This window comes from Phymastichus coffea, unplaced genomic scaffold (genome assembly GCF_024137745.1).
Source record: "Phymastichus coffea isolate CEN01 unplaced genomic scaffold, Cenicafe_Pcof_1.1 PCOF00035, whole genome shotgun sequence".
In the NCBI taxonomy this organism is placed as follows: Eukaryota; Metazoa; Arthropoda; class Insecta; order Hymenoptera; family Eulophidae; genus Phymastichus; species Phymastichus coffea.
Window position 1 is genome coordinate 2,265,594 of NW_026706846.1, and position 26,429 is coordinate 2,292,022.

General features: G+C 37.0%; 1 protein-coding gene across 3 annotated transcripts in view; it reads right to left on the reverse strand.

Moving 5' to 3' along the window:
* LOC131663397 (NADH-ubiquinone oxidoreductase 75 kDa subunit, mitochondrial) overlaps nt 1–26,429 on the reverse strand; it is a 779,163-nt gene that overhangs the window by 458,204 nt on the left and 294,530 nt on the right. For all 3 annotated transcript variants that reach the window (XM_058933788.1, XM_058933789.1, XM_058933787.1), the window contains 2 exons: nt 12,808–13,029; nt 12,613–12,748 (listed from right to left, as the gene is read on the reverse strand). In XM_058933788.1, the coding sequence (XP_058789771.1) occupies nt 12,613–12,748; nt 12,808–13,029 (358 nt within the window). The remainder of the gene's footprint in view (nt 1–12,612; nt 12,749–12,807; nt 13,030–26,429) is intronic.

Here is a 26,429-nt window from a genome sequence, read left to right on the forward strand (position 1 = left end):
CGTCTAGGGGTGACTTTGAAATTGACCTTGAGCTTGACCTTGACGGCTTTCTCAAGGTCAAGTCTATTTTTTTATTGGGAACCCCTATTTCTGACCTCGGAATCGGAAAAAGCGGGAAATTTTACATCCAGATAACATCTTTTAACATGGGTCAAAATAAACCCTTAAGGTCATGCTAAGGTCAAAACTATCCTGGAACAAGAATCGAACAATGTAAGCAAAATACGAAAAAATGACTCAGAAAAAAGTTGTAGGAGTTCAAGGGGGACGTCTAGGGGTGACTTTGAAATTGACCTTGAGCTTGACCTTGACGGCTTTCTCAAGGTCAAGTCTATTTTTTTATTGGGAACCGTTATTTCTGACCTCGGAATCGGAAAGAGCAGGAAATTTTACAGGATTTAAATTTTTTAAATTTTTAAATTTTTTAAATTTAATTTTTTTAAATTTTACGGGACTATTCTTGTTTCCGTTCCCTATCCTTTTTATTTTTCACCGGACTGTATGATTATTATTAATAAATTTCAAATATTGGAAGTTGTTGCTAATAATTTGCTATTACAAGTCTATTAAATTAATGAAACTATTTCAGTATCAATCTGATGTTCTGCAAAGAAATAAGAGTAAAAGTTAAATACATAAGGATAAATTTCATGTTCAATGAAGAATCTATTACATTTGGAAGTCGTTTAGAAAGTAATCGCAATACGTTCAGTCGTGATTTCAATTTTGAAAAAGCTTTAAATATTACTTTTGTTTTAACTATGCTTGTGTTCATTGTATCACTATCATTATTTCTTCATATTTGAATAAGAGACCTTTCTTATTGCCATCGATCATATGAAATCTAATTTGGACAATATTGCCTCTGTTTTCAGTAATATTTAATTTGTATCACCTTTCTATGATCTTTGCCTTTGTTGATTTGTATTGAGGTTTTTTGAAAAAATCTTTTAAATATGGCTGATTTTACCCCAACAGAGATAGTTGATATGATTTGGATTTTAGGAGAATGTAGAGGTAATTACCGTGAAGCGTCAAGGTTGTATCGAATTCGATACCCACAAAGGCGCCATCCTGATCACCGTACCATTCATCGTCTTGAAGAAAGAGCTCGACAAGGGCATCTACGAAGAAGTCGACCAAGACATGAGTATGATGATAGAGATGCTAGGGTTTTGGTTGTCTTAGGATTGGTTCACCTAAATCCTCATATCAGCAGCCGACAAATAGAGAGAGAAACAGGAATACCTCAAAGAACCGTTATTAGAATTTTAAGAAGTAATAGATATCATCCGTATCATATTACCTTAACGCAAGCATTAAACGCTAATGATATGAGAAACAGAGTAAATTTCTGTCGGTGGGCTCTACAGATGATTTTGCAGGATCCGAATTTTTTTAATTATGTCCTTTTTTCTGATAAAGCTACGTTTCATAGTACTGGCCAATTGAATCGTCACAACAGTCATTATTGGTCTGATCAGAATCCTCACTGGTACAGACCAGTCGATAATCAACATCGTTGGAGTGTAAATGTATGGTGTGGAATAGTTAATGGTCATCTCATCGGGCCATTCTTTTTTGAAGAAAACGTCAACGGCAATGCTATTTTAGAACTTTTAAGGGATCATCTCCCACTTTTACTTGAAGACGTAGATCTTGAGACTAGACGTCGAATGTGGATACAACTGGACGGTGCAGGACCGCATTTCGCTTTAATTGTACGAGAGTCTTTAAATAGAAATTTCCAACAAAGGTGGATTGGAAGAGGTGGTCCAGTTGCTTGGCCTGCACGATCACCGGACTTAACTTCCCCAGATTTCTTCCTTTGGGGATACTTAAAAAATACTGTGTTCGCCGAAGCGCCCACAACAAGGGAGAATATGATAGAAAGGATTAGAGTTGCATGTAGACAAATCTCTAGAGATATCTTACTGCGCACTATTGAAAGCTTCGAACAGAGGCTCAGGCAATGCATCGACGTAAATGGTAATAATTTCGAGCAAAACCGATAGGAAATAAGTTTATTCTAGTTTCATCACGAATTGTGAGAGGCAAGGGGACTCACATTAATAAAGCACCCCAAATCGTGAGAGGCAAGGGGATTCACGTTAATAAAGCACCCCGAATCGTGAGAGGCAAGGGGACTCACGTTAATAAAGCACCCCAGAGGGAACATAATCCTATTACGTCCACGTCGTTGTTCCTGGGTAGTGCTAAAGATAGGAAGTTTATGATCTTAAACATCAGCATCGTTAGTACATGGCCAGTCCCTTATTCTTTGGAAGTTTATTTAACAACGGTCATATGCGATAAAAGCTTCGCCTCGAAATGTAACAAAAATAAGAGAATTTTCAAGAATTTGACCTTTGCTTCACATTGAGAATAGAAGTACGACAAAGGTCTTCGATGCTCGTTAAACCTTTTGATGTTTGAAAGCGGCTTCAATTTCTTAAGTAAAAACTGAAATATTGTTTATGTTCTTATGAAAAAAAACTAAATAGATACTTGAACGTAAAATTTCCCGCTCTTTCTGATCCTGAGATCAGAAATAGGGGTTTCCATTAAAAAAATAGAAATGACCTTGAGAAAACCGTCAAGGTCAAGCTCAAGGTCAATTTCAAAGTCACCCCTAGATGTCCCCCTTGAACCCCTACAACTTTGGTCTGAAACATTTTTGCGTAATTTGCTTGTTTCAAAAGTTATTAGACTGGGGAAATTAAAATGACTCACCCTGTATATATCCACCCTCTCGTAATTCTTCGATTATCGAATGAATTTCGTTGATGTGATTATTGTTTCCAGCTGATTACTCAGCCACTAACAATCGAAGACGATCAACGAGCTGATTCGGATCATCCCAGTATACGTAATCCATATAAGTATTGTTTGGCGCAACCTTGTAGATAGGTAAAGACGTACCAGTCTGTAGCCCCTCGCCTCCTTTTGTATTTTTAGTCAAACTGAATAACGGACCAATTATGTTATTGAATTTGTTACTATTGTGCGCTCGTATAACCTCGTTTGGATTATTTTTCTTACTATGAATACTAGATATCTCCAACATTTTTTTGTAGTTCTTGAGATCATTGGAACTGATTAAACTTTGATCAGATTGCTTTGCTACCAGTAACTCCATTAAACCCTGTGTTTTTGGATACTTGAAACCATCGACGTCTACGTTATTTTTGTCAAAAATCACCGTAGATTTACCAAGCGTGTTGATCCATTTCGTTCTTTACGTACTCCATAAATCAAGTCCACAAAATTCGAATCACTTTTATCCAATTTGTGTACTTGTCACCAGCCAAATGCTCATCGTCGCTCGACTCGGATAAACTGTTATAAAACTGTGTAGTATTGTGCGTGACAGTAGTATCGCTATCTTCGCCACTAGTCTGAGCGGTGTCATATTTGTTGACGTCATCAGCAGAATAATTGATTTCCATTTTGATTTTTTTTTTATTTAGAAATTTCGGCTTTTTAACTGTAACAGCAGCTTCGGGAAGATTTTTTTTCTTCTCACTTATTAAATTTTTGATTGGATCTACTTTGCTTATTATGGATTTAAGAGGATCGACTATTGGTTTGAATGTCTTATTGAAAACTTCGTCGGTATAATCTCTGCTATGCTTCAATAAACTATATTTTTGTCTTATTGCGTCTTGCGCTTTTACGAGTTGAGATAGCACATGTTTTTCCCGTTGATAATCAGCCATGTTGACGCTTCAACTATTGTCGAGAGATTGTATACTGCATTACTATCGTAATATATTTATAACAAAACAATCAAAACCCTTTCGATATCTTCCACAGTTTATAGCTCATAGTTTATAGATAGGTTATCTTTGTCGATCACTAAAAACCCATATTTATCATCCAACCAGCATTTTTTACAAAGTTCTTTAAATTTATTGTAAGTCATATATGAATTCACATGATCGTCGTATATATGCTTCATATTTGCTTCGTTTTGTCGAAAAATTGCCAATAAATAGACGTTATCTCGCATGATATGCTTAGGAATACCCGCGTACGTTTGCGAGAGATAGAAATAGTCAACGCTTCTATGTCTGCTCATACAAAAGAAAGCGCGTACATTGCCCTGTTTCTCACAGGCGATGTCGTCGAATTTCGTAACTGAATTAGGCAATGCATGCTCGGGATCGATTTGTGCTCCTTGAACAGAAAATACTTCACTCCGTCTATCGGCTTTAACATCTCTTCCAATAATTTATACTTTGGCTGATCGAGAGATTTCGAGTACACGTAAACATTTTCAAATCTATCGTCATTGGGGTGAGTGATAAGCGCCAAAAACCTGTTGGTCTTACCACAGTTGGACGGACCAAAAAAAATTGCTCTGATACCATTCGGCATTAAATCTCCGTAACGTATTGGTTACTTATACTCCCGCACGATGACGTCAAAATTTTCTACGGGAAGTTTCACAGTTTGTTCTTTGAAATTCATACTCACGAGACAGAGTTCGAGTGATAACTGACCACATGGTTATATATGTACCTGTTTTTATAGTTTTAAACGTTAGTCGTGTGTTGGAGTTGATCGAATTATGATCATATGCAAACGTCAAAGAGCAAAGAAAGGACGAGGATTGGTTAATGATATCATCAATAAACTTCCATTTGAACTCCATATTTCAGGCTATCAATATTGCGAACTAGGAACTAAGTTACAGACACGTTTAGCTCGCGACGATCCAGGAATCAATCCTCCCGAGACAGCTTGCAAGCAACACGATATAGCGTACTCGAAAAATCGAGAAAATATACAGGTTAGAAATATCGCAGAGAAAATTTTAGCTGAAAAAGTGTTCAATAGAGTCTCCGCTAAGGATTCTAGTTTTGATGAGAAAGCAGCTGCTTACGCTGTATCTAACGCCATGAAATTAATATCAAAGTTTGGTATGGGTCTCACGAAGAGAAGAAAAAAACCAAGTCAAAAGGACGCAAGAAAACTAAAAAGTTAGTTAATTTGAAAAGCGTGATCAAAGCGGCCACATTCAAATGGTCCAACGCTAAATGTGCACGAAAGGTCATCGGTTCTGCTTTGAAAAAAGCTCGTACAACCGTTAAAAAAGTTGGTGAAAAAGCAAGCATCAACGTTCCACGAATTCTATCAATATCAACTAAGATGGGTGGAGCTTGGCCCTTGCTCATACCACTTTTTGCAAGCTTGAGTGCAACTAGCGCTCTAGCTAGTGGCGCCGCGGGAATCGCAAAAGCCGTGAACGATGCAAAGTCTGTAAAACAGCAATTGGAAGAGAACAAGAGACACAAAAGAACGATGGAGGCCATTACTCTGGGAAAAGGCTTGTATCTCGAACCTTATAAAAAAGGCTATGAACTTTACCTCACACCTTATCTGGGATCAGGTTTGAAAAAAGAAAGTTCAAAATAAATCTACTGGATAGAGGGCTCACAAACACCGACTTGATGAAGTATGCACAAATTTTGAACATACCAAATATTCGCGGAGTCTTCATGAGAAATGACTTAACGAGTTTAGGACCATATTATCACAAATCAGTTATAGTCAATCTTGATGACGTCGAAGGAACAGGAACGCACTGGATGGCTTGTCGAAAAATCGAAAAAAAACGTCACATATTTCGATAGCTTTGGAGATCTTAGGCCCCCTCGTGATTTAATGATGTATCTTGGTGATATCGAGATCAAATATATTACGAAAAGATATCAAGATTTCAAATCTGACGTATGCGATCATCTTTGCTTACAGTTTTTGTGCGAGGGTATAAAAGTAAAGGCAACGTGAAAATATTGGTAGTCATGTTCGGACAGTCATGTAGGATTCGTTAACTTTGACTATCTCGGGAAAATTTCATTAATTTTCGTGGTGAAGTCATAACCATCAGATTACACCTCAAAAGCGTATGATGGTAATCGTTTACGATTCAACGAGTGATAGGGGCTATATAAGCACTGAAAAATGCAAACCCACTATCAGTCGTCGACTGAAATTTAAAACATCAAAGCATAAAGTTCCGAAAATGCCGGATGGATAAATATAGAACAAGAGGACCGTAAAATAACTAATGCGAATGGCGGCTTTGATATTTTGATTCCTCTGAGCTTCATACTTGGATTCGCTGAGGACTATCGCAAAGTGCTAGTGAATATGAAACATGAATTAATTATCATAAGATCGAGTACCGATGTCAATGCAGTTTATCAAACGAAGAAGACCGTCAACGACGTTCAAGCTTACGAAGAATTCAAGGATGATGTAACACGTTTTGAATGGCTTATGCCCTATGTGACTGCATCGAATGTAAAGAAAATACGTCTACTCGACTTTCTGAAAAGCGAACGAAGTATTTCAATGAATTTTTGTAGTTGGGAACTGTACGAATATATAGCGCTGCCTGCAAACACAAATCACGCCTGGACAGTTAAAACGACAAATCAGTTGGAGAAACTACGCAACGTTATCTTAATCTTCCAAACCAATCGAAAAAATAAACCAAACTCTAACGCTAGTATATTTGATCATTGTAACATCAGAAATGTAAAACTGTACCTCAACTCTCAGTGCTATCCATACGGTAATCTCAACATTGATTTCAGTAAAAACCAGTATGCAATGTTGTACGATATGTATGCCAATTTTCAAAACTTATACTACGGTAAGGATGCCGAACCGATGCTCAAAAAACTCGAATATAAAAATTACATGCCACTCGTAGTGATTGACTGTTTGAAACAAAACGAATCATTAAAGAATGGTCCAGTAGATGTGAAGAAACTTATTTAGGAGAAGGGGGGAGGGTATTAAAGAATTGACTCCTTCCTTAAGTAGCTCAGTAATAATAGAAAGCTATCGCAATGGAGTACGTAGTGGATATGCAAGGCTTCATGATGCCTGGCAAAACTTATGCTGTTAAAGAGTTGGCGATACTTCTACTTAACTACAACAAAGAACCACTCATACGCTTGTTCAAACCTCCCTTTCCATGGCGAAGACTAACGGAGAAATATAAGCGAGAGAATCTCTGGTTAGAACTCTACTATCATGGATTAACATGGAACTCTGTCAATTATAGATATAAAGAGCATAAATTCATCATCATAGATACACTCAAAGATGCCACAAAAATTTTCGTTTCCACAAATCTGAAAAAAGAATGGTTAGAACGATATGGCTTCAAAGTTTTCGATTTGAATGATTGGGGCTATTCACCTTTCGAAAAATTAAAATCAATTACCGTATGCCCTAATCATAACGGCAAATACGTAACGACATGTGCATATTAAAACGTTAAATTAATAAAAAAAGTTTTACATCGATGGCTGTTGTATGGATTGGGAAGAGAGCGATGAAGTCGTTGAAGGATTTCTATAGTGATTTTGTTTTTTTTATTAAACCATCCAAAAAAAGCGAAATTCTTCGCTGATTCGGCGTAAGTGCTATATCACCATAGCCATGCTCGGCTGCCACATCTGTGCAAGGAGAGTGCCGTGCACAGGGCCAGCGAACATCGCTATAAACTCTGTTACAAAGTGCATCACAGTTATCGATTGATGAAATTCAATCAAATCAGAAATCGCCAGAGCAGTCAAATTAGTACAATTATGAATACTGAAAATCCATAATACGACGAGTGTATTACAAGCACACAATCAATTGAAAGTAATATTTCCACTTTTTCGTTGATTGAAACTATACTCGTTGAAACAGTATGTATGTCATTCTCAAGAAAAATCGCAGCTTATACATACTACTCGTATATCGCTAGATGATCTACAGGATGTATCTTTTGATACGCGCCTGCAAAATTTGTGAATAAGGAAATTTCCATTCCTAGAAGAAATAGGTGTTGCAAGAAACATTTGATAAAGAATAGATTTTATGAAGATGATTTGGCTGCTACAAAAATAGTGACACATAAATCATTAATAGAAACTTCATAAATAGAAAAATTGTTGAGTGTTTAATCAGATTACGCAGATTGTCGGGTTTTAAATCAATTCAATGACGAACATATGACTGAAGAAAGAGTTAAAGCTTTAATAGGTTATACATGGGGTAATATACCTGAATTAAGAAAACTCATGACATCAACGTGCAATTCAGAAAACCGAAATGTCTTACAAGCACCACTCACATTCTTACTCAAATTAAGGACTGGTAATTCAGATCGATGTATTGGGGCTATACATGATATACCTGAAAAACAGGTTCAAAAAAATATTGATGCTACATTAAAGTATTTTGAGAAAGATATTTTATCAAAATACTTTGGATATCATTTTAGAGTATTTTATGTCAATCAAACATCACTAGTAGCGAAGATACTACACAATTTAAAAAATTGGTTACCTATGTTATGCGATGGTACTTATTTGCGCCACCAAAAAAGTGCTAACAACGTATAGCAAAGAAAATCATACTCTGTACAGAAAAAAAGTCCACTAGTTAAGCCTTTCACGATCACTATTACTAATTGATACATAATTTATATTGCTGGGCCGTTTAACGCTGATAAGAATGATGTAACAATATTAAAGGAATTGTTCGACTCACCTTGAGGTCTTAATAGTATACTGAAAGAAGGAGATGTTTTTTTCCTGGACAGAGGTTTTCGAGATATTGTATCTTTATTGGAAGAAAAAAAATTTTAAGTGTTTATGCCAGCTTCAAAAGGCAAAGGAAACCATTTGTCGGTCGAATAATCAAATGCATCTCGATTTGTGACAAAAATAAGATAGGTAGTTAAAGCAAACCATGGGATCATCGGTCAGAAATGCAAACTTCTACACAATCAATTGCATTATTCTCTCCTACACAATGTTCATTTGTATTGTCAGATTGCTTGCTTTCTGGAGAATAGCTTTGGAAAACGTTTGAATTTGGATATGGATTTAATGGAATCAATTATTGTAAGATTACGTCTCAGAAAATAATTGAAGAACACTTTTGCTACTTTCGTAGCAGAAAAAAATTGGAACCGAAAAGCTGTACCGTTTCATATGATATCTTCTGATTATCTACATGACTTCCTAGAAATTGACTACTAACCCATTAAAGCCCACGCTAAGACTGGTTGAGATAGCGACAAACAAAAACTGTGCTATCTTTTGCATAAGTGAAAAATAAAATATACGTATTTTTTTTTATGTTATTTTCAATTGTTTATAACAAATTATTTAAACAAATTACAAAAAAATTCATAATTATCAAAATCTAAATGCGGGAATCGATTCTGGAGGTGAAATCAAGACGAAAACCTATATAACACTTTTTTGTCAGAATTCAATTTGTTAGTGTAACGTAGGAATAAACAATTGCATGTTGGGGAGAAAAAGTGACCATGTCAAGTCCCAAGCAAAATCTATCTGGAATAGCAAAAAATAAACTGTGCTATCCTTTGCATAAGTGAAAAATAAAATATATATATTTTTTCTTATGTCATTTGCAATTGTTTATAACAAACTATTTAAACAAATTATAAAAAAATTTATAATTTTCAAAATCTGAATGCGGAAATCGATTCTGGGGGTAAAGTTTAGACGAAAACCTATATAACACTTTTCTGTCAGAGGCCAATTAGTTATTGTAATGAAGGAAGAAACATTCGGCCTCCTGAGAGTGTTTCAAAAAATCGTATAAAATGAAGCTAATTATTGTATTTATCCATCAATATTGGCATGAATTATTGTAAATATAATCGGTGGGATTGAATTATTGTTCATTGCCATGTCCTTCTTTATGACTTTTGCAAACAGGCATAGAACATTTCTCACAATACCATTCCGTTCTTGTCCGACATGTTGAAATTCCACATTTCCTAAGACTCCCATGTTTCATCACGTGTTCTTGGGATGAAGTTTCACTCTGTTTCTGTCGTTTGGGGGGACGTTTGGAAGATAACTTGTCAATATAATATTCACAAACTTCTTGAACAATATCTTTGGAACCTTTTCTTTCGTCTGGATGTAACTTATTGTAAATCACTGTAGCGTTTGCTAAGGATGCTTGGATGAGCCGTAATACAAGGCACCATGTCCATTTCTTACTTCGAATTGTAGGCATCAAAGCATTACAGTGTTGATCATGTAGATCGACGCCACCCATGTGTTCATTATACATAGAGAAACAATGAGGAAAAAGAATAGATTTTTTCGATGATTCCTGCCATCTCTGCATTTCAACTTTTGGTTCATTTCCATATTTCGAAGAGAGAATCGATACTGGCTTTGAGTCCATAACTGTAATATAATTCAATTTTGAATTCACTTCATGCATTGAAATAGTGTATCCTCTTTTAGCTTTTTTTGGCATTTCGACTTTCACTTTCACACGATTATGCCGAACAGTTCCTGTCGCCGATAAACCATTTTTTTTCAAATGAATCATAAGACCTGGGTTTGTGAAAAAGTTGTCAAAATAAATATGATACTTTTTCAGTTCTTCTCTCTGTGTTTTTTCTAATAAATTCGAAAGTAACTTTATCACCACTCTAGACCCTAAACCAACGGCAACTAAAGGATTTCGTTCATCGATTCCTGATTTACCAGTGTAAATATCAAGATCATATATATACCCATCAGAAGAACAGACTGCCCATTCTTTTATTCCAAATCTAATGGGTTTATTCCTTATACATTGCTTGATACCAAATCTACCAAAGTATTTTACCATTATCTCATCTATTGATAAATTATAGTCAAAGAAACCAAATTGCATACAATTCTCACGAAACATATCATACAGAGTTCTAACCTTCCAGACTTTATCATTTTGATCAGTTTCTTGAAGTTTATAGAATCGTATGTTCTTTTTTATGGCAACGAAATTATTTCTAGACATAAGTTCCGCAATTACTGGACACTGAAGTATTCGCTTTTTTGACCAGTAATCACGAATACTTTTTCTAGAATTGAAGATAGTAATCATTATGATTGTAATAAATTTTTCTAGATCATCCATACATAAATCAAAATGATTTTCAGAAGTGGCTTCAATGATATGGTTTTTCATTGATTTCGAAAAGAAAACCTCAAACAACTCAAAAGCATTTTTGGATTGCAATGATGAAATAGGTGAAATATTGAAGTTGCTCTCGACATGCGGAGAAATATCATTCAAAGCATCATTTTTCCAACTGTACTTATGATTCGGTTCCAACAATTTCTGAGTACTTGTGTATGTACTTTTAACATGTTCGTAAGAACCTGATGGTAATTCATTTGATAATGTATCTTCATTTGGATCACCGTCCGAATCTCCATCTGAACTTTCATATTCATTAGGAATGAATGCTATATCAATATGTTGACCTTCATCACTATCAGAATCTTCAACTAAATTTGGTAGATCGCTAATTCTCCGTCTCGGCATTATCAGTAACGTTACCAATTTAGAACAAAATAAAAACTAAAAGTTTTCCGAAATTATTATTTCAAAGAATAGATCCAATGTATAAATGTTTTCAACCGTTAGCCCGCCACTCAAACGTGATCTCTAACACGGAAGGATTTACGAAATGAAATAAACTTATCCAATTACAGTATAAGATCTCAAAATTTATCAGTAAAAAATACTGATATGATTCCAGATACCATGTGTGAGAATGAAAACACTTATTTGTCAATAGTTTATTTCTACATAAAGATATCAAATTGAACTCTGACAAAAAAGTGTTATATAGGTTTTCATCTCAATTTTATCCCCAGAATCGATTCCCGCATTTAGATTTTGATAATTATGAATTTTTTTGTAATTTGTTTAAATAATTTGTTATAAACAATTGAAAATAACATAAAAAAAAATACGTATATTTTATTTTTCACTTATGCAAAAGATAGCACAGTTTGTTTGTCGCTATCTCAACCAGTCTTAGCGTGGGCTTTAATGGGTTAATGATCTTAAAATATTTTTCACGGGTGCCTATCAACTTGCGCAAGTCATATCATATCTAGCTAAGATGACAACTGAAAATAACACACTAGATCTTCGGTATGTTAAAGAAGATCCGGATATTATCAAATATGAAGCAAAATCCCGTCACCTGAACAGCAAGATGTACTCGTATAAGTGTTATGTATAATTCATTATCAACCACAAACGACTGGTATCAGTGGAATCAAACAATACTGTGCCAACGGTAATAGAACAGTTGGTTCTTGTTCACACGTTACTGCAATCATTTATTACATAATTTAATACTTTTATAAATCTTAATTTAAAATTTCGCAAACCAAGAAAGAAATACGATTCAGAGTGATTTATTTCTTTGTTTTTAAAAATTATTAGGATGAACTCGTAAAACAGAAATAATTTTTTATTTGAAAAATATAGAGATACATTATAAACTCTGTATACTCTGTATCTCGATTGAAATGGATTTAGTCGGCTATTATTATTTAATTGTACAAAATGTATCCTCAAACAAGATTTTAGTTCACGTTAATTAAATAAATTGTTTCTTAAGACCTCACGTAGATATTTTGATATATTAAATTTCATATTATTCAAATTCGGAATAATAAACATTTTATTACAAGTATATATGGCACCAAAAATATGCCACGTAACAGTTTTTCTGAAAATTTCATTAAAGTAAATTACCTGTAACTAAAGCATCTTCCCATTCCACATTTTGTAATTTACCATTTCGTTTTAACATTGGTGTAATTATTCTCTGTCTTTTTAGTCCATCATATGAAAACCGAGCCTTATCTGACAACCATTCTTCATTAATATCCTGTTCATATAAGATAAGTATTACTGTTAATCGTTATAAAATACTATATAAAAAATTACCTCGTTTACTCGTGGAAGAATTCTTAATACTTCCCCTGATCTATGCGATACTACTATATTACTACCAACTGCATCGTGAACATCAATGCTATCAGTTCGGTAATTTTCCCAAGGTCTAGCTACAAAAGCATACGGTTTACTGGTCAAAGCTCCCACAGGGCATAGATCAATAATATTACCAGATACTTCAGACATAAATAATTTTTCAATATAAGTTCCAACCTAAAAAATTTTTCAAAATTATTATATATAAAAATTTCTAATTTCAAATAAATTTATTTGATTCTAACCTTCATTGCAATAAAAAATCTTAGTAGTTACAGAAAATAAAACTTCAAGATAAAACAAAACATTAAAAATAAAATTGTAAAATAACTTTAAAAAAAATACTCTTACTGCCTTATCTGCTAAATACGGGTAAATATAAAATACAATTTTTATTCATGTTAAAAAATGAGTTAATTAAAGATATTTCCAAATATTTTTATAATATTACTATTTTATTTGTAATAAGTAAGTTATGTAATCGGTAACATGGGGAAAAGATATAAGATTTTAGAACGAATGAATGGAAATTGAAGCTTTTACCGAGTATTTTAAAATGAACAATTTCAAAAGAATTTTTTTATTAGTATCATCATAATATGATAAATAAGTATCATAGCAGGAGCCAGCGAGTCAGTAGGCATATCAGTGCCATGAATTTGCTGGTACTAATACACAGTAGGATGGATGATGCTGATCTACGTGATATTTTATTTTTTCTTAATTTCCCCATTCCCTATATAATTGACTGACATATGTATATATACACGCATACTAACGTGCACACATATATATATCTAAGTCAGACGAATATATTACCATTTTTATTTCACAAAAAATTTTAGTTAACTGGTAACTTGGACTATTGATTTGATTCTAACGAAGTCTACTTAATCGCACATAATAACATGGTACAAATCATTAAATTTCAATTTATTTTTCAATATGGTCCCCTTTGAACTCTATACATTTATTATAGCGGTGGTCAAGTTTTTTTATACCTTATAAAAAGTAACTTTTATCAAACTTCTCAAAATGCTCATTTATTGTAACAATTATCTCTTCGTTGGCTGAAAATTTTGTATCTACAAGCCAAATTTTCATATCAAAAAACAAAAAATAATCGAAAGAAGCCAGATTTGGAGAAGAAGGTAGATGAGGAAGTATTTCGTAAATCAATAATTTGGTCGCTGCAATGTAACTGTGTGAGTTAGTGCATTGCCATGATGGAAACGAACTTTTTTTTTGCCAGATGGGGCGCTTTTTCTTCAGTATAGCATCAAGTCGATCTAATAATGAGGCATAAAATACTTCTATAACAATTCTTCCACTCTATAGATAATCAATTAATATTATACCACTTGAATCCTAAAAAATTGTAGCCATAACTTTTTCAGCTGATCGTATCGTCTTCGCTTATTTCGGCGCAGATTTACCTGGCGCAGTTCGACTGATTTTTAGTTTCTGGCATATAATAATGAATCAATGTTCTATCAACAATAACGTAGCGTCGCAAAAACTCCTTTGGAGTACGTTGAAACATGCCCAAACATTGTTCAGAACCAACCACACGAGCTCGTTTGTTACCAGCTGTGAGCAAGCACATATTATAATTTATAGCGCAAACTTTATAATTTTTGACAGCTATGAAGAAGTAGGTACGAAATCTATGGAACGTCTTCATCGTAAAAAGATAGAGGACGAAAATTGAAAATTTCTAAGAAAACAAAGATTGCGCTTTCATCAAGATTGCTACCACTTTTTAGTATATGTTGGACACAAAAGTTTTTCTTTGAGGAATGAATCGAATGTTAGTAAAATGTTGCTGAATATCAGGAAATGTCTGAAGGTGGGTTAAAAATACATTTACGCTTCACTTTGTGAATGTGGAAAAGTTTTTGCATGCAACTTTTATATATGACGCTTCTCACAATATCGATACTTCATGGCACCGACAGCTCAAAGCATGCTCACTCAATATATTCATACGAGTAGTTTTGCGTCAGTGTTAACTGTAACTATATTATAATTTAGTTTGAAATATTATTTTTACTTCTATAATAAAAGTATTTATTTCGTTGTAAAATTTGTAATAGCGTCGGCGTGCAATACCGATATATTCACTACTATTACCAATTATTTATAAAGGGGGAAGGCAAGGGAGGCGGTGTATCGCTCCAAGCAAAGCAGGAAGGAGAACAGCGGGCGAAATAACTTCACACACACAATTCGTTAACACACGTTTATTACAAACGCACTACCACGAGTGCCGACGAGAACACAAATCACTTATTATTATTAACACGCGAACTTATTCTAAACGAGATGACCGGCACGTTAGCGCCATGTCACCTCGTTAACCGGCTCAAACAATTACTTAAATTTACACACTGCCGAAAACTACGCCGGCTCGGAAAAGCCTGGCGTAGCAACGCGAACCGTGAGAATCGCCGAGGAAAGACAGAGATATAGAGAGAGAGGAATCGGTGACCTGACCAAATTGGTGGACGTCGCTGTTGCTGGCAGCCTTGAAGGTGTCCCACCGGCGGCTAGTCTGGAAAACTCCTCGCTGCTGCGTGGCCGGCGACCTGGCAGAAAAGGCTGTCGGGTTCTGCCTCGGTGACGGCTTCTTACAGGGCAGCTGCTGCGTCGCTGGCAGAGGAAGTCCCGTCCGGCCGATCTGCTGAGGAATGCTGACTTCTTCCGGACAAAGGGCAGGCAGCGATGGTCACCAGCTAACTCTCCACTGATTGCTGTCGCGCGCGTCGCGTCACTCTCTGTCGCGAGTGCGTGAGAGCCGGCTTCTCACGCTTTCTCCCACCACTCGCCTAATCGGCGGCACGCGGCAATGCCCGTCGCGACAAGTGCCGCGCGCCAAGCCCAATACTCAAACTATTGCTTTCTCTCTCTCTCTCTCTCTCTCTCTCTCGCACTCTCAATACTCGAACGCGTCGTCGCGTCCACGGCTTCTCCTTCCACCGCTCTCGTGCGTAGCTGAAAAATAAAGGGCAGGCATCAGGCACGTGATAACAACGTGCGCTTGATGCCGGCCGTGCGCCCTTGCCTAGGAAGGAGAGGGAGATAAGCGAACGGTGCAGGCCATGACGGGCCTACACCGTCACAAATTTGTAAACGAATGTAAACGATACATGTATAAAAGTTGTAACGGAGAATTCCGGCCGTACCCGTCTGGGTTGCTCGCGACCGTCCGCACAAATTATTTATTCGGGGATTCGGGAAGCAAAAAACGTTCCCACAACTGAATAACGCGTCGAGCATAAACACGTTAAACGCACAGATTCGAAGTCGGGTTGAGGAGTGATACAGGGGCGAATAAACACAACAGCGGATTAATACACTAGTCGTTTAATTGTCAACAATCAATTACAATACGGCGACCTCGGACTTATACACTACGAGCGGCACAATAACAACGCGAACGCGAAGGTGAATCGGTGGCTGGTCAGCCTGCCGATTCCCTTGTAAAAACTAAATATTATAACAATATATGCCCGACAAACACTTTCCGCCGATAGTCTACCAACGGGTAGCCAGCAGATCTGCCGTGCTACCAGCCATAAGCTGGCGCCCAAACATGCAAGAGAGAGAGAGAGAGAGACAAGAGAAAAACATGGCACCGACCTCGACCTTCAGCCTCTCCGACGGTTAGAGCGCTCTGCACCGTGACGTCACTGGTGTGCTCCTCGCTGGCCGTCTCGCTGGTATTTTCTTTTGTCGTCGTTACCTTCCTCCTTCCCGTCCTCTCGTTCGCTCCACAATACTGCTGTTGTCTTCGCCGCCTCCTCTGTTGTTCGGTACCGCAGCACGTCCAAACTGCTCGCGCGCGCACCCGCGCACCTCGCCGGTTACCCACACGCACCGGTGCTGGGTATACTTCGGGACACGACTGGGCGCGACCCAGCCTTACGCTCCACTACTCGTCCGCACACCGGGCGTGTCTCCGAAACGAATAGACGTCGACGAAGTCGCGGGCCAACTTCGGAAAAACCGTAACCTTCGGTTTTATCCGCGCGCGCGACTTTCTCTGCTTACCGCTTAGCAGAGACTCTCCGAATTTTCCGCGGCGATCCGAAATTCGAGCGCTCTCTCTCTCTTCTTCTGCGCCATCTGCATCGCTCCAGTCGTCAGCTTAACCCGTGTTCAGCACCTCGCAAACAAAAGGTCCAAGCATGAGTGTGTGTACCAAACGCACACACTCTCAGCCTGGCGCGGCGCACGGACATTTGCGAGAGCCAAACGGACGAGATCGGCCTAGCCGAGATTCTCCGTCACAAAGTTTATTATCTATTACGTTACTTTTTATTCTAATGGTAGGTTCAATAAATATTTTATCGCATTTGTTGATGGCGGCGAGAGAGAAAGAAAGATAGAGAATAAAAATAAAGACAAACTCAAACTCATAACGGTCGCACCATTCGCTTGAACGAATAAAAAAAAACCTCGCGCTAATGTGTACTTTGACCTACCTGATATTCGGCATCATTGCTGCAGACAATGATGAGAGAGTAGTTGGTGTTTTTTTTATATCTCGATCGTCTCCAGCATGTGCACGAGGGATTTATGATATAAAACCTGAGAAGCCTTTAGTGCAGATGTTGTAAGAGACCCGAGAAGCCTTTAGCACAGATGTTGTAAGAGACCCGAGAAGCCTTTCGCACAGATGTTATAAGAGACACTAGTGAAAGTATTTCACTACGGGATTTCCTGCACGTGTTGTGGAGCCAACCGCCTAATTACGATGGGGTCCAGCTGTGAGACAGTCCAAGGAAACGGCTATACACTCAACGGGGTCAGTTTCAGATGACACTGACCTCGTTGGTCGCTTGCTAATGAGTGGGCGGACTCTCTGCCCTTTCCTCAGGTTTTTTCTATTCGGTACGTTGTTCTGGCGCGGAGGCTCGTCTCTCAGTAGTTAGTTGTTACCGAGTTGTTACGGGAATAACTACGGCATCTACGTCTCATAATTAGTGTAATATACGTTTTATTCTAAGTTAGTGTTTACTCTGACGCGTTTTTATTTAAGTGTCTGTTAAAGTTTATATTTGTGTGCGCATGCGAGGTTTGAGTGATCATTGAATTATTTGAGGGCTGTACCCTCTTCTATTCCACGGGGCTGTACCCCGCTGGATTAAGTTTCAGTTTCACTGTGTCGTGTGCGACGTCTAGACATAATAGTTTTGTAAGTGCATTAAGTTAAGTTTAATTATTGTAAACTTTAGTATTCGACTTTTTCCTCCACTCATCGAGTGATGGTTTTTTATGCCTATCGTCCTTTGTTGAATATACGTTCCCTAATTTTTTTTTATCTAAATAGTTTCCTTTATTTATTCTCCAGTTCAGACACTCTTACTAACATATATTAATTTGTCGAGGTCAACTCACCAAACTTAATCTCAAGAACAGTTGGGTAAATGTACGATTTTCTGACGTGGGAAAATAATTCGCCGACCTCCTGGTATTGGTAACATCCGGAAAGTGATGATCGGAATAATGTAAACCTTAAATGTCAGCGGTATCAGACGTCTAGGTCTCGACAGCATCACACAACTATGAGAGTAGGAAATACTTTTCTTTTTGTTCACGACTACCTTGTCGAGTCAATACGAAGTATTCTCAAGTCGCTCAAATCGCGTGCCGCTCTCCACCTTCCATTGCACTAGCGTACTTTTCGGTACGCTCACAAATTTTCGACCGGTCTTTCTCTCACTTTCATAATTTTCCGTCACGGTAACTCCTTAATCTACGCGTGTGCTTTAACGAATCTTTATTCCTTACAATATAATTTATTATAATTTGTAACGGGGTGGATACCATTTAATAAATTTATTCGCGCGGTCGTACTGAAAGGCTCGCGTAATTACCTACGTCAGACACGAAAATCGGAGAGCAGGAGGGAACGGGTGTCAGTCAACCAACTATCTACAAACACGGAAAGAACATTTCGAAAATACTGTTAATATTACATACGAGAACTTTTATTATCTCTTATTATTACATCGCATTCGGCCCGCGTGTTTATGTTTACATGCCGCGCACACGACAACAACATGCAGTGTCGGATCGCTCGCTGCTCTTTGTTTGCCGAGATGTTACATGCACGCTTTTTGTCGAATCGAGGTATTAGTCGTGTAGCAATTATATCGCGACTGCGAAATTAAACTGGCCAGCTTACCTTTATATTGCAGACGTACGAAGAACGAAAGAAACGCTTCGCACTCTCTTTGCGGGAAAGTCTATCTTTAATACGAGGAAGCTCGCGTTTTCGGTTTCGCCCTCGCTGGCGAAACTCCTCACACGCGCACTCACACACGCTTTTCTGGCAGGCGGAGGCTCCGCTGTCGCAGCTCCAACTCGGCTCGTATCTGCACTCCGGGAAAGTTCGGGAAACGTCTATAGTTTAGGTAGCGTAGCTCTGCAATCAGGTTCTAATCCTCGACTTTTTGACTCGTCTATCGACGACTTATTACGCACTTTCGGCTAAACGTGTCGGTGGCTGATCCTTCACTTGCCGCTCCTCGTATCGGTAGTTAGGCCTGCACTCTTTGGCTAAGCGTGTCGATGGCTAATCGTTCACTTGCGGCTCTCCGTATCGATAGTTAATCCTACACTGGTTCATTTTCAATCGCGCGCGTTCCGTCTCGTCGCGTGCCGAATTCCCTGATTACATTTTTCGTCTACCGGTCGGTGCTGCCCCCGCAGGCAGCCCCTAGGTTAGGCTATTAGCGCTAATTCGACGTTTACCGTCACAAATTATAATTTATTATAGCTTATAATTCTTTAGTTCTATAAATATGAGAAGAGTAAAAAATTGTTTATTTATATTAATTATTTTCGTTAAAAAAACAATTTTTTTATATTTATTTTCACTATATTATTATTTTTTATCAGTTTTATATCTTTTGAAAATTATTGTTCAATTATATCATTTTTATGATATCTACAACTATCTACATCTAAAATTGTAAAAATAGCGAAAAAAAATTTTTTTCCTATAAAAAATGAAAAAAAAATATTTTATTTTTTAATTTTTACTGTATTTTTTATTGTTTATCCAAAAACAAAGTTTTTTTCTCTCTAGTATTTATTTCTATACATATTGTATTCAAGATATGAAAAAAGTGGAAATAACATTTTTTTTTCAAATAGTTATAACTCTAATTAAAAACGTTACGGTGTCACCTTTAAAATTGCCCTGAGATTTAAACTTATCATCTATTTGTTATTATTTGGTATAAAGTTGAATCTAAGCTAAAAAATCGAAACTTTTGTTATTCGCTTTTTATTGATAAGAAACGCTATTTTTAATCTTTTTATTTGCCATATTATTCAAATAAAAGTTCACACATTCTTCCGTATTGTAAGTGCCTAAATTCCGTATGATTTTCTTAACGGTACAGACTCTGATGTGACCATAATTGCGTAAAAAAATGGTATTTTCGTAGATTTGAAAATAACAAAACAGAAAAATCATTAAAGTTATTCAGAGCAATGTGAATTTTAAAACAAAATGGAAATAAATGCTGCAATAAAATAGAGTAATAGATAATACAATAAAAAGTTTTGAAAATTTTAGTAATCATATGATATCTTATTTAATTCATTGAATTGAAGAATATGTCAACAAAGTAAAATAATAGATATTTTTTACACAGAAATAGATAATAGACAATTTTTATTATAAAATAAATACAAGCTGCAATTTTTCACGCTATTTGAGAAAGCTTACACAAACTGTCACACCATCTAAATTGTTTTTAAATTAAGAAAATACGTAAAATAATAACCATTTATTTACAGTACAGTCATTCATTATAATTGAATTAAAAAAACTACTTCGTGAATTAATGTCTGACGCTGTTTAAGCGCAATCCGAAGAAGTTTCTGCGTCGTTTCGTGACAGTCAACGAAACATGGATCCACTGGTATACACCAGAGACCAAGGAACAGTCGAAACAGTGGACTTTACCCGGCGAAAGTGCTCCGAAGAAGGCGAAGACTGCCCCATCGGCCACAAAGGTGATGGCCTCCGTTTTTTGGGATTCACAAGGTGTGATCTACATCGACTACCTGGAGTGGGGCAAAACAGTCACAGGGCTGTACTATGTCGAATTATTAGGCCGATTCGATGTCGAATTGCAGAAAAAATGACCCCATTTGGCGAAGAAAAAAGTGCACTTCCACCATGACAACGCACCGGCTCACACCTCCGCTGTCGCCATGGCCAAATTGGTCGAATTAGGCTACGAACTGTTGCCCTATCTACCGTATTCTCTAGATTTATCCCCGTGCGACTTCTTTTTGTTTCCAAACTTGAAAAAGCCACTCGCCGGGCTGAAATTTGAGTCGAATGAAGAGGTAATCGCTGCCACGGAAGCCTACTTTTCAGACCTCGAGGAAACGTATTTTTCAGACGGGTTAAAGAAGTTGGAGCATCGCTGGGCCAAGTGTATCGAACTAAAAGGAAACTATGTTGGAAAAGAAAACGCCACTTTTCCAAAATTTTCGTTTTTCTTTTGTAGGCTAAGTACTTATCCGACCACCGTCGTAGTGTTCCAACCTTGCTAGCTATTCTAGTGTGAACGAAAGTAACATTAATGTTACAATAATATATAAATCCACATGAATTATTTATTGAAATATTTGAACTTTATGAATTTCTACTAGATATATAAGCATCTATACAATTTCCATTTGTTATATCATCTGAAGGTTCGTTCTTCTTGGTAAAAACAATACCAGAACAAATTAGTTCACAACATTTTCTTTTGTTAGTTACAGAATGTGCTATATATCCTTCAGCAATTTTTGACTTTATCCAACTACCACGTCTTTCCAAAGTTTTAACGTTAGCTCCAGCATCAATTAAAAGTGTCATAAAAGTCCTTCTAAAATTATAAACTGTATACAATTTCGCATCAAGCAACTCCAAAAATTGAGTAACTGTACCTGGCACTAATCTGAAAATATTAACGCCAATGAGCTGTTGAGTACATTTTCCATCAGCGTATTTTTAAAAAATTAAAGCACTTTTACAAACTATAGGCTTGACTGCAATTTACTTTTTGCAAATACTATAGATCGCTCCACTAACAACTTTAAAAGTTCTTAATACTTTACTTTTAGTAATATTGAATTTGACATATCTTCCACATCTATAACATTATTCTTCACTAAATTAACCATCTTATCTCTTCAGAATGCACTAAGAATTCCAAATAAAACAACTCCCTGTCATAGATATACAAATGATAAATTACAACTACACGAAAATTTTTAATAAATTTTATACCTTTGTAGATAAATACATATCATCTGATGCTTCACTTAAAAACTTTGATATATTTTCACTAGTAAATACTATGGCTTTCTTTGGCACATAACCTTCCTTTATTCTTTTCAAGTACTGTATGAGTAATTTGAATGTGATATTATAACTAGATTATCGAATTTATTTGATAATAATGCTTAGCCTGTTGAAATCCATCACTAATTATTTATTTAGAAAGAAGAGTTTAGAATGTAAGAACACACTCCGCCGAAAATCTGAATGTCGGCCGGATTAGGCAGAAATTCTTGCTGGATTGTATTATGACGAAGGCAGGTTCAGTAATTTACTCACGCATGTACAATGAAAAATACTTTATTCTGTGAAATTTAATGGTAATTGTATAAACAGACAAAAAAGTAAAGCACGACTCCAAGCCAAATGCGCTCTCGATTACCAGAAAAATTGCGATGATCGCCGCGCTAATTCTGACTTGCTTGCAGGTCGCACGTCCGGACAAGAGAGAGAAAAGCTACTCGCTCCTCTTTCTTTCTTCGATCGTGGCTTTTTCATCTTATTATATTCTATAAGTAGTTAAAATTATTTCTATAGTTTGTTTTTAAAATAACAGGTTTTATCATTTCTAAATAGTGAGTGATGCTACTCTCGCGACTCTCAAGAAAAATGCCTTGGTCTGTGACCTCGCTGTGCACCTAAAACGTGCATTCGTCTGCTCCCTCTTACGCGGCTTCACTGGCCGTTATCGATGCTACTGTAGATGTGACTGTGGTTGCTGTTGCTATTGTTGTCTAGACGAGCTGCTATGCAGCTTAGTATGCAGTTATCCCGTTCACTATATCCTGAGCTTTATTGAATTCTATATAGCTAGGAAGGCTCCTCCAATGTGCGCTATCTGTTAACTGATTGTGTTTCTTCTGCATACATAGAAACTCGAGTACGGTTGCCAAAGATATCAATGTTCATACACATGTAAATATAGTGTGACGGGTGGTGTAGGGACGACTAAATAATTAAAGGGATTTCCAAGGCCACGTCCACCGTCGACACCAGTGGCGGCGAGCGCTCGCACAAGAGGGGGGAGGGGAAATCAGATAACGTTAGATTGCAGCTTTATTTGTAAGTAGAGCCGATCGCGATAGCTACGAAGGAGCGGTAGATTACAGGTTATGACGCAAAATTATCGAGAAAGTTAATTTATTTATTTAAACTAAAATATCCAACTGTCTGCCTAAAGTCGAACTTCTTTATGTTTACCACTATTGTGATGCTCTTATTTTCAAATTAGCTCTTTAAGGTCAAGCCTCTTTAAGGTGTAAGCTATGTTACATTCCTAACTGTTGCTATGCTCCTATGTTAAATTGTCTGCCTAAGGTTAAGCTATTCTATATTCCTAGCTGTTACTATGCTCCTATTTCAATTCGCTTAACTACTCTATTGCATGGTCTATCATAACTAGACGACGCGAAAGTCAACCCAGCGATTTATTTAAACTATTCGCGTCGACGCTATTCCCCGCTAATATACGATTCGTCACAAAGACACAGCGTGACGCGATCGCATTCGTAAGGTCAGGTCAGTCGGTCGGCTCGAGAATAAGTAGGAAACGAAAAAAAGGATGGACGACGAGGTACACTCACTGAATCGCGAAGCAATCCGCGAGGGAAGTCGTAATCCTATTCTAATACACGCTCTTCCGATCACGATATATACTTAGCAGTACTCACGATTATCTCCGAAGCGTTCTGTCCTTATTTTCTCTCTCTTTCTCTCTCTCTCTCTCTCTCTCGCTTCTTCGTTTCCACGGCATAATGCAGACAGAAAAATGGCTACTTCTCCGGGAGGTATCCCGTGGCTCAAACAAAGGCACTCTCATTTTGGTACTCCGTTATTAGTTGTCCGTCCTCGGCTGCGGTCTCCAGGGGAATTGGCCGCGACTAGCGCAGCGTTGTGTCGCGTCCCATCGCTTTTCTCACTTTTCGGACACGAACTTTCATTTCATTAGATCAGCGTATCGTCAACCCGATCATCAGCTCTGATTATTTTACCATTTCATTCCGCGTAATACTCTTACTGGTTATTTAGTTAGCGTCGATTTTGTCCTATTCGTTGGTTTACACCTATTTCTATTATCATTGGATGGTGAAGAGTGTGTGCCGGTCGATCTAGCATTACCCATATCGTGATCGTTTATCTTGTTCTCTCACACTCATTAGTTCTACCGGTCGCCTATACTAACATATCGGCATCCCTCTTCGCGCCTACTCTATCGGTTCTCTCGCTCGCACGCACGCTCTCTCCTAGCTCCTGATCGCGCCTATTCTTGCCACTCCTCGGTCGACTCACTCGCATTCAAACTGGAACTTACAGATCATATATGAATTATTAACCTTTTAAGGACAGGACTGGTCGATATATCGACCACCAATTTTGTCAGGCACTCCACGTGACATATTCTTTCATTTTATGCACAAATATTGTGCAAAAAAAAAGTCAAATTTTAACGTAAAAATCCCCGTCCTTAAAAGGTTAATCTTGTTGAGTTCTGAACTCGGGAGACCAGACTTATATTTATAATATAGTATATATTTCTGACGTAAATAATGTAACGACTTATTTATAATCGCTTTCAAACGACAGGAACTTACCTGGTTTATTTATTGCGGATCAATTGGTTACTTGGCTCTATCTCAATGAGGTATAAGTGAGGTCGATAAATAAGAATGCACGAACACTCGGTATTTGATATTTATTTATTCAAAACATTAATAATCAATAACAACGAATAAATTATGAATTTGTCAAAAAGCTGTTCAGCTGTCGCGCGTCGCGAATCAACTGTTGCGAGGATGCCGATATGTTAGTATGGGCGACCGGTAGGACTAATGAGTGTGAGAGAACTAGACGATCACGATATGGGTAATGCTAGATCGACCGGCACACACTCTTCACCATCCAATGATAATAGAAAAAGGGGTAAACCAACGAATAGGACAAAATCGACGCTAACTAAAATAACCAGTAAGAGTATTACGCGGGATAAAATGGTAAAATAGTCAGATCTGATGATCGGGTTGACGATACGCTGATATAATGAAATAAAAGTTCATGTCCGAAAAGTGAGAAAAGCGAGGGGACGCGACACAACGCTGCGCTAGTCGCGGTCTATACCCCTGTACACTGTACTGTATACCCCTACTTTATAGCCACTGACATACGGAATCTAAAACGTTTTAATTTTTTTGTTTCAGATGAACTGTGATCTAGTTTTGCGTCACGCCACGAGCATACCTACTTTTTAAGGGGTCACGTTTGCCAGCTATTATGATGTATCAAATAATAAAAAAACAAATTTTTTTCTACTATGAGACTGTAGTTATCAAACCCAAGAACTTTTATATTGATATATTTAATAATAACTTCAGAAAAAATTCACAAAAATAGCCTTTTTTTGCGCAAGAGCCAGAATGACCCCTTAATATAAAATATTCAGTAATTAATCGATTACATTTTGGTTGTATTAATATTCAATTGTAATGCTACGTGGATCACAATAAATTGTTTTATGGTGTGGTAGATTTTCATTTTAGGATCCTTATTAACATAAATTTTGTTCAATGCAAATCTAATGTGAAAAGTCGAATATTTTGTTTGTTAATTATGGAGATTTCATTTGAAGCGGGATCTGGGAGCGTGATTTTTGGTAATTGGTTGGATAAAATTGGGAGAGTTGGTAATGATTTTGGGGTTACGGTTTCTGTTTTGTCGGTTATTATTCCATCCAATTCATATTCGTTAGTTTTCGATGAAGCTTTGTAATTTTGGCTTGCTAGTGGTCTGTTTAGCACCACGCGGAGATGTGTTATTGAACTAAATATGGCTCTTAATAGGTATGTCGAGAATCCATATATAGCATGTAATGTGTGACCTTTAATTATTACATTGAATAGGCTTTTACCGCATTAAAATATAATGACACTTATAATGGCGGAACTTCTGGAACTGAATTTTGTTAGCTTTGTGATAAATTTATTCCAAGTGTTATCTGCGATGTTGGTCAGTGTCTTTTCTGTAAATATTAGGTTGGATACCAATTCTCCTTGCATGCTTTTCTCGCCTTGCATGCCTCTCGCATTTACGTTTAGGAGTGATTCTTTCTCTATGGGAAAGAGGATGTCATTTTGTAGGCATTGCAGGTCTTCTTGAGAAGAGATACCGTTGATCGGTAATGACTCTAGTTTAGTTGGCTTCCATGTTATTTTGGTAGTTGGTT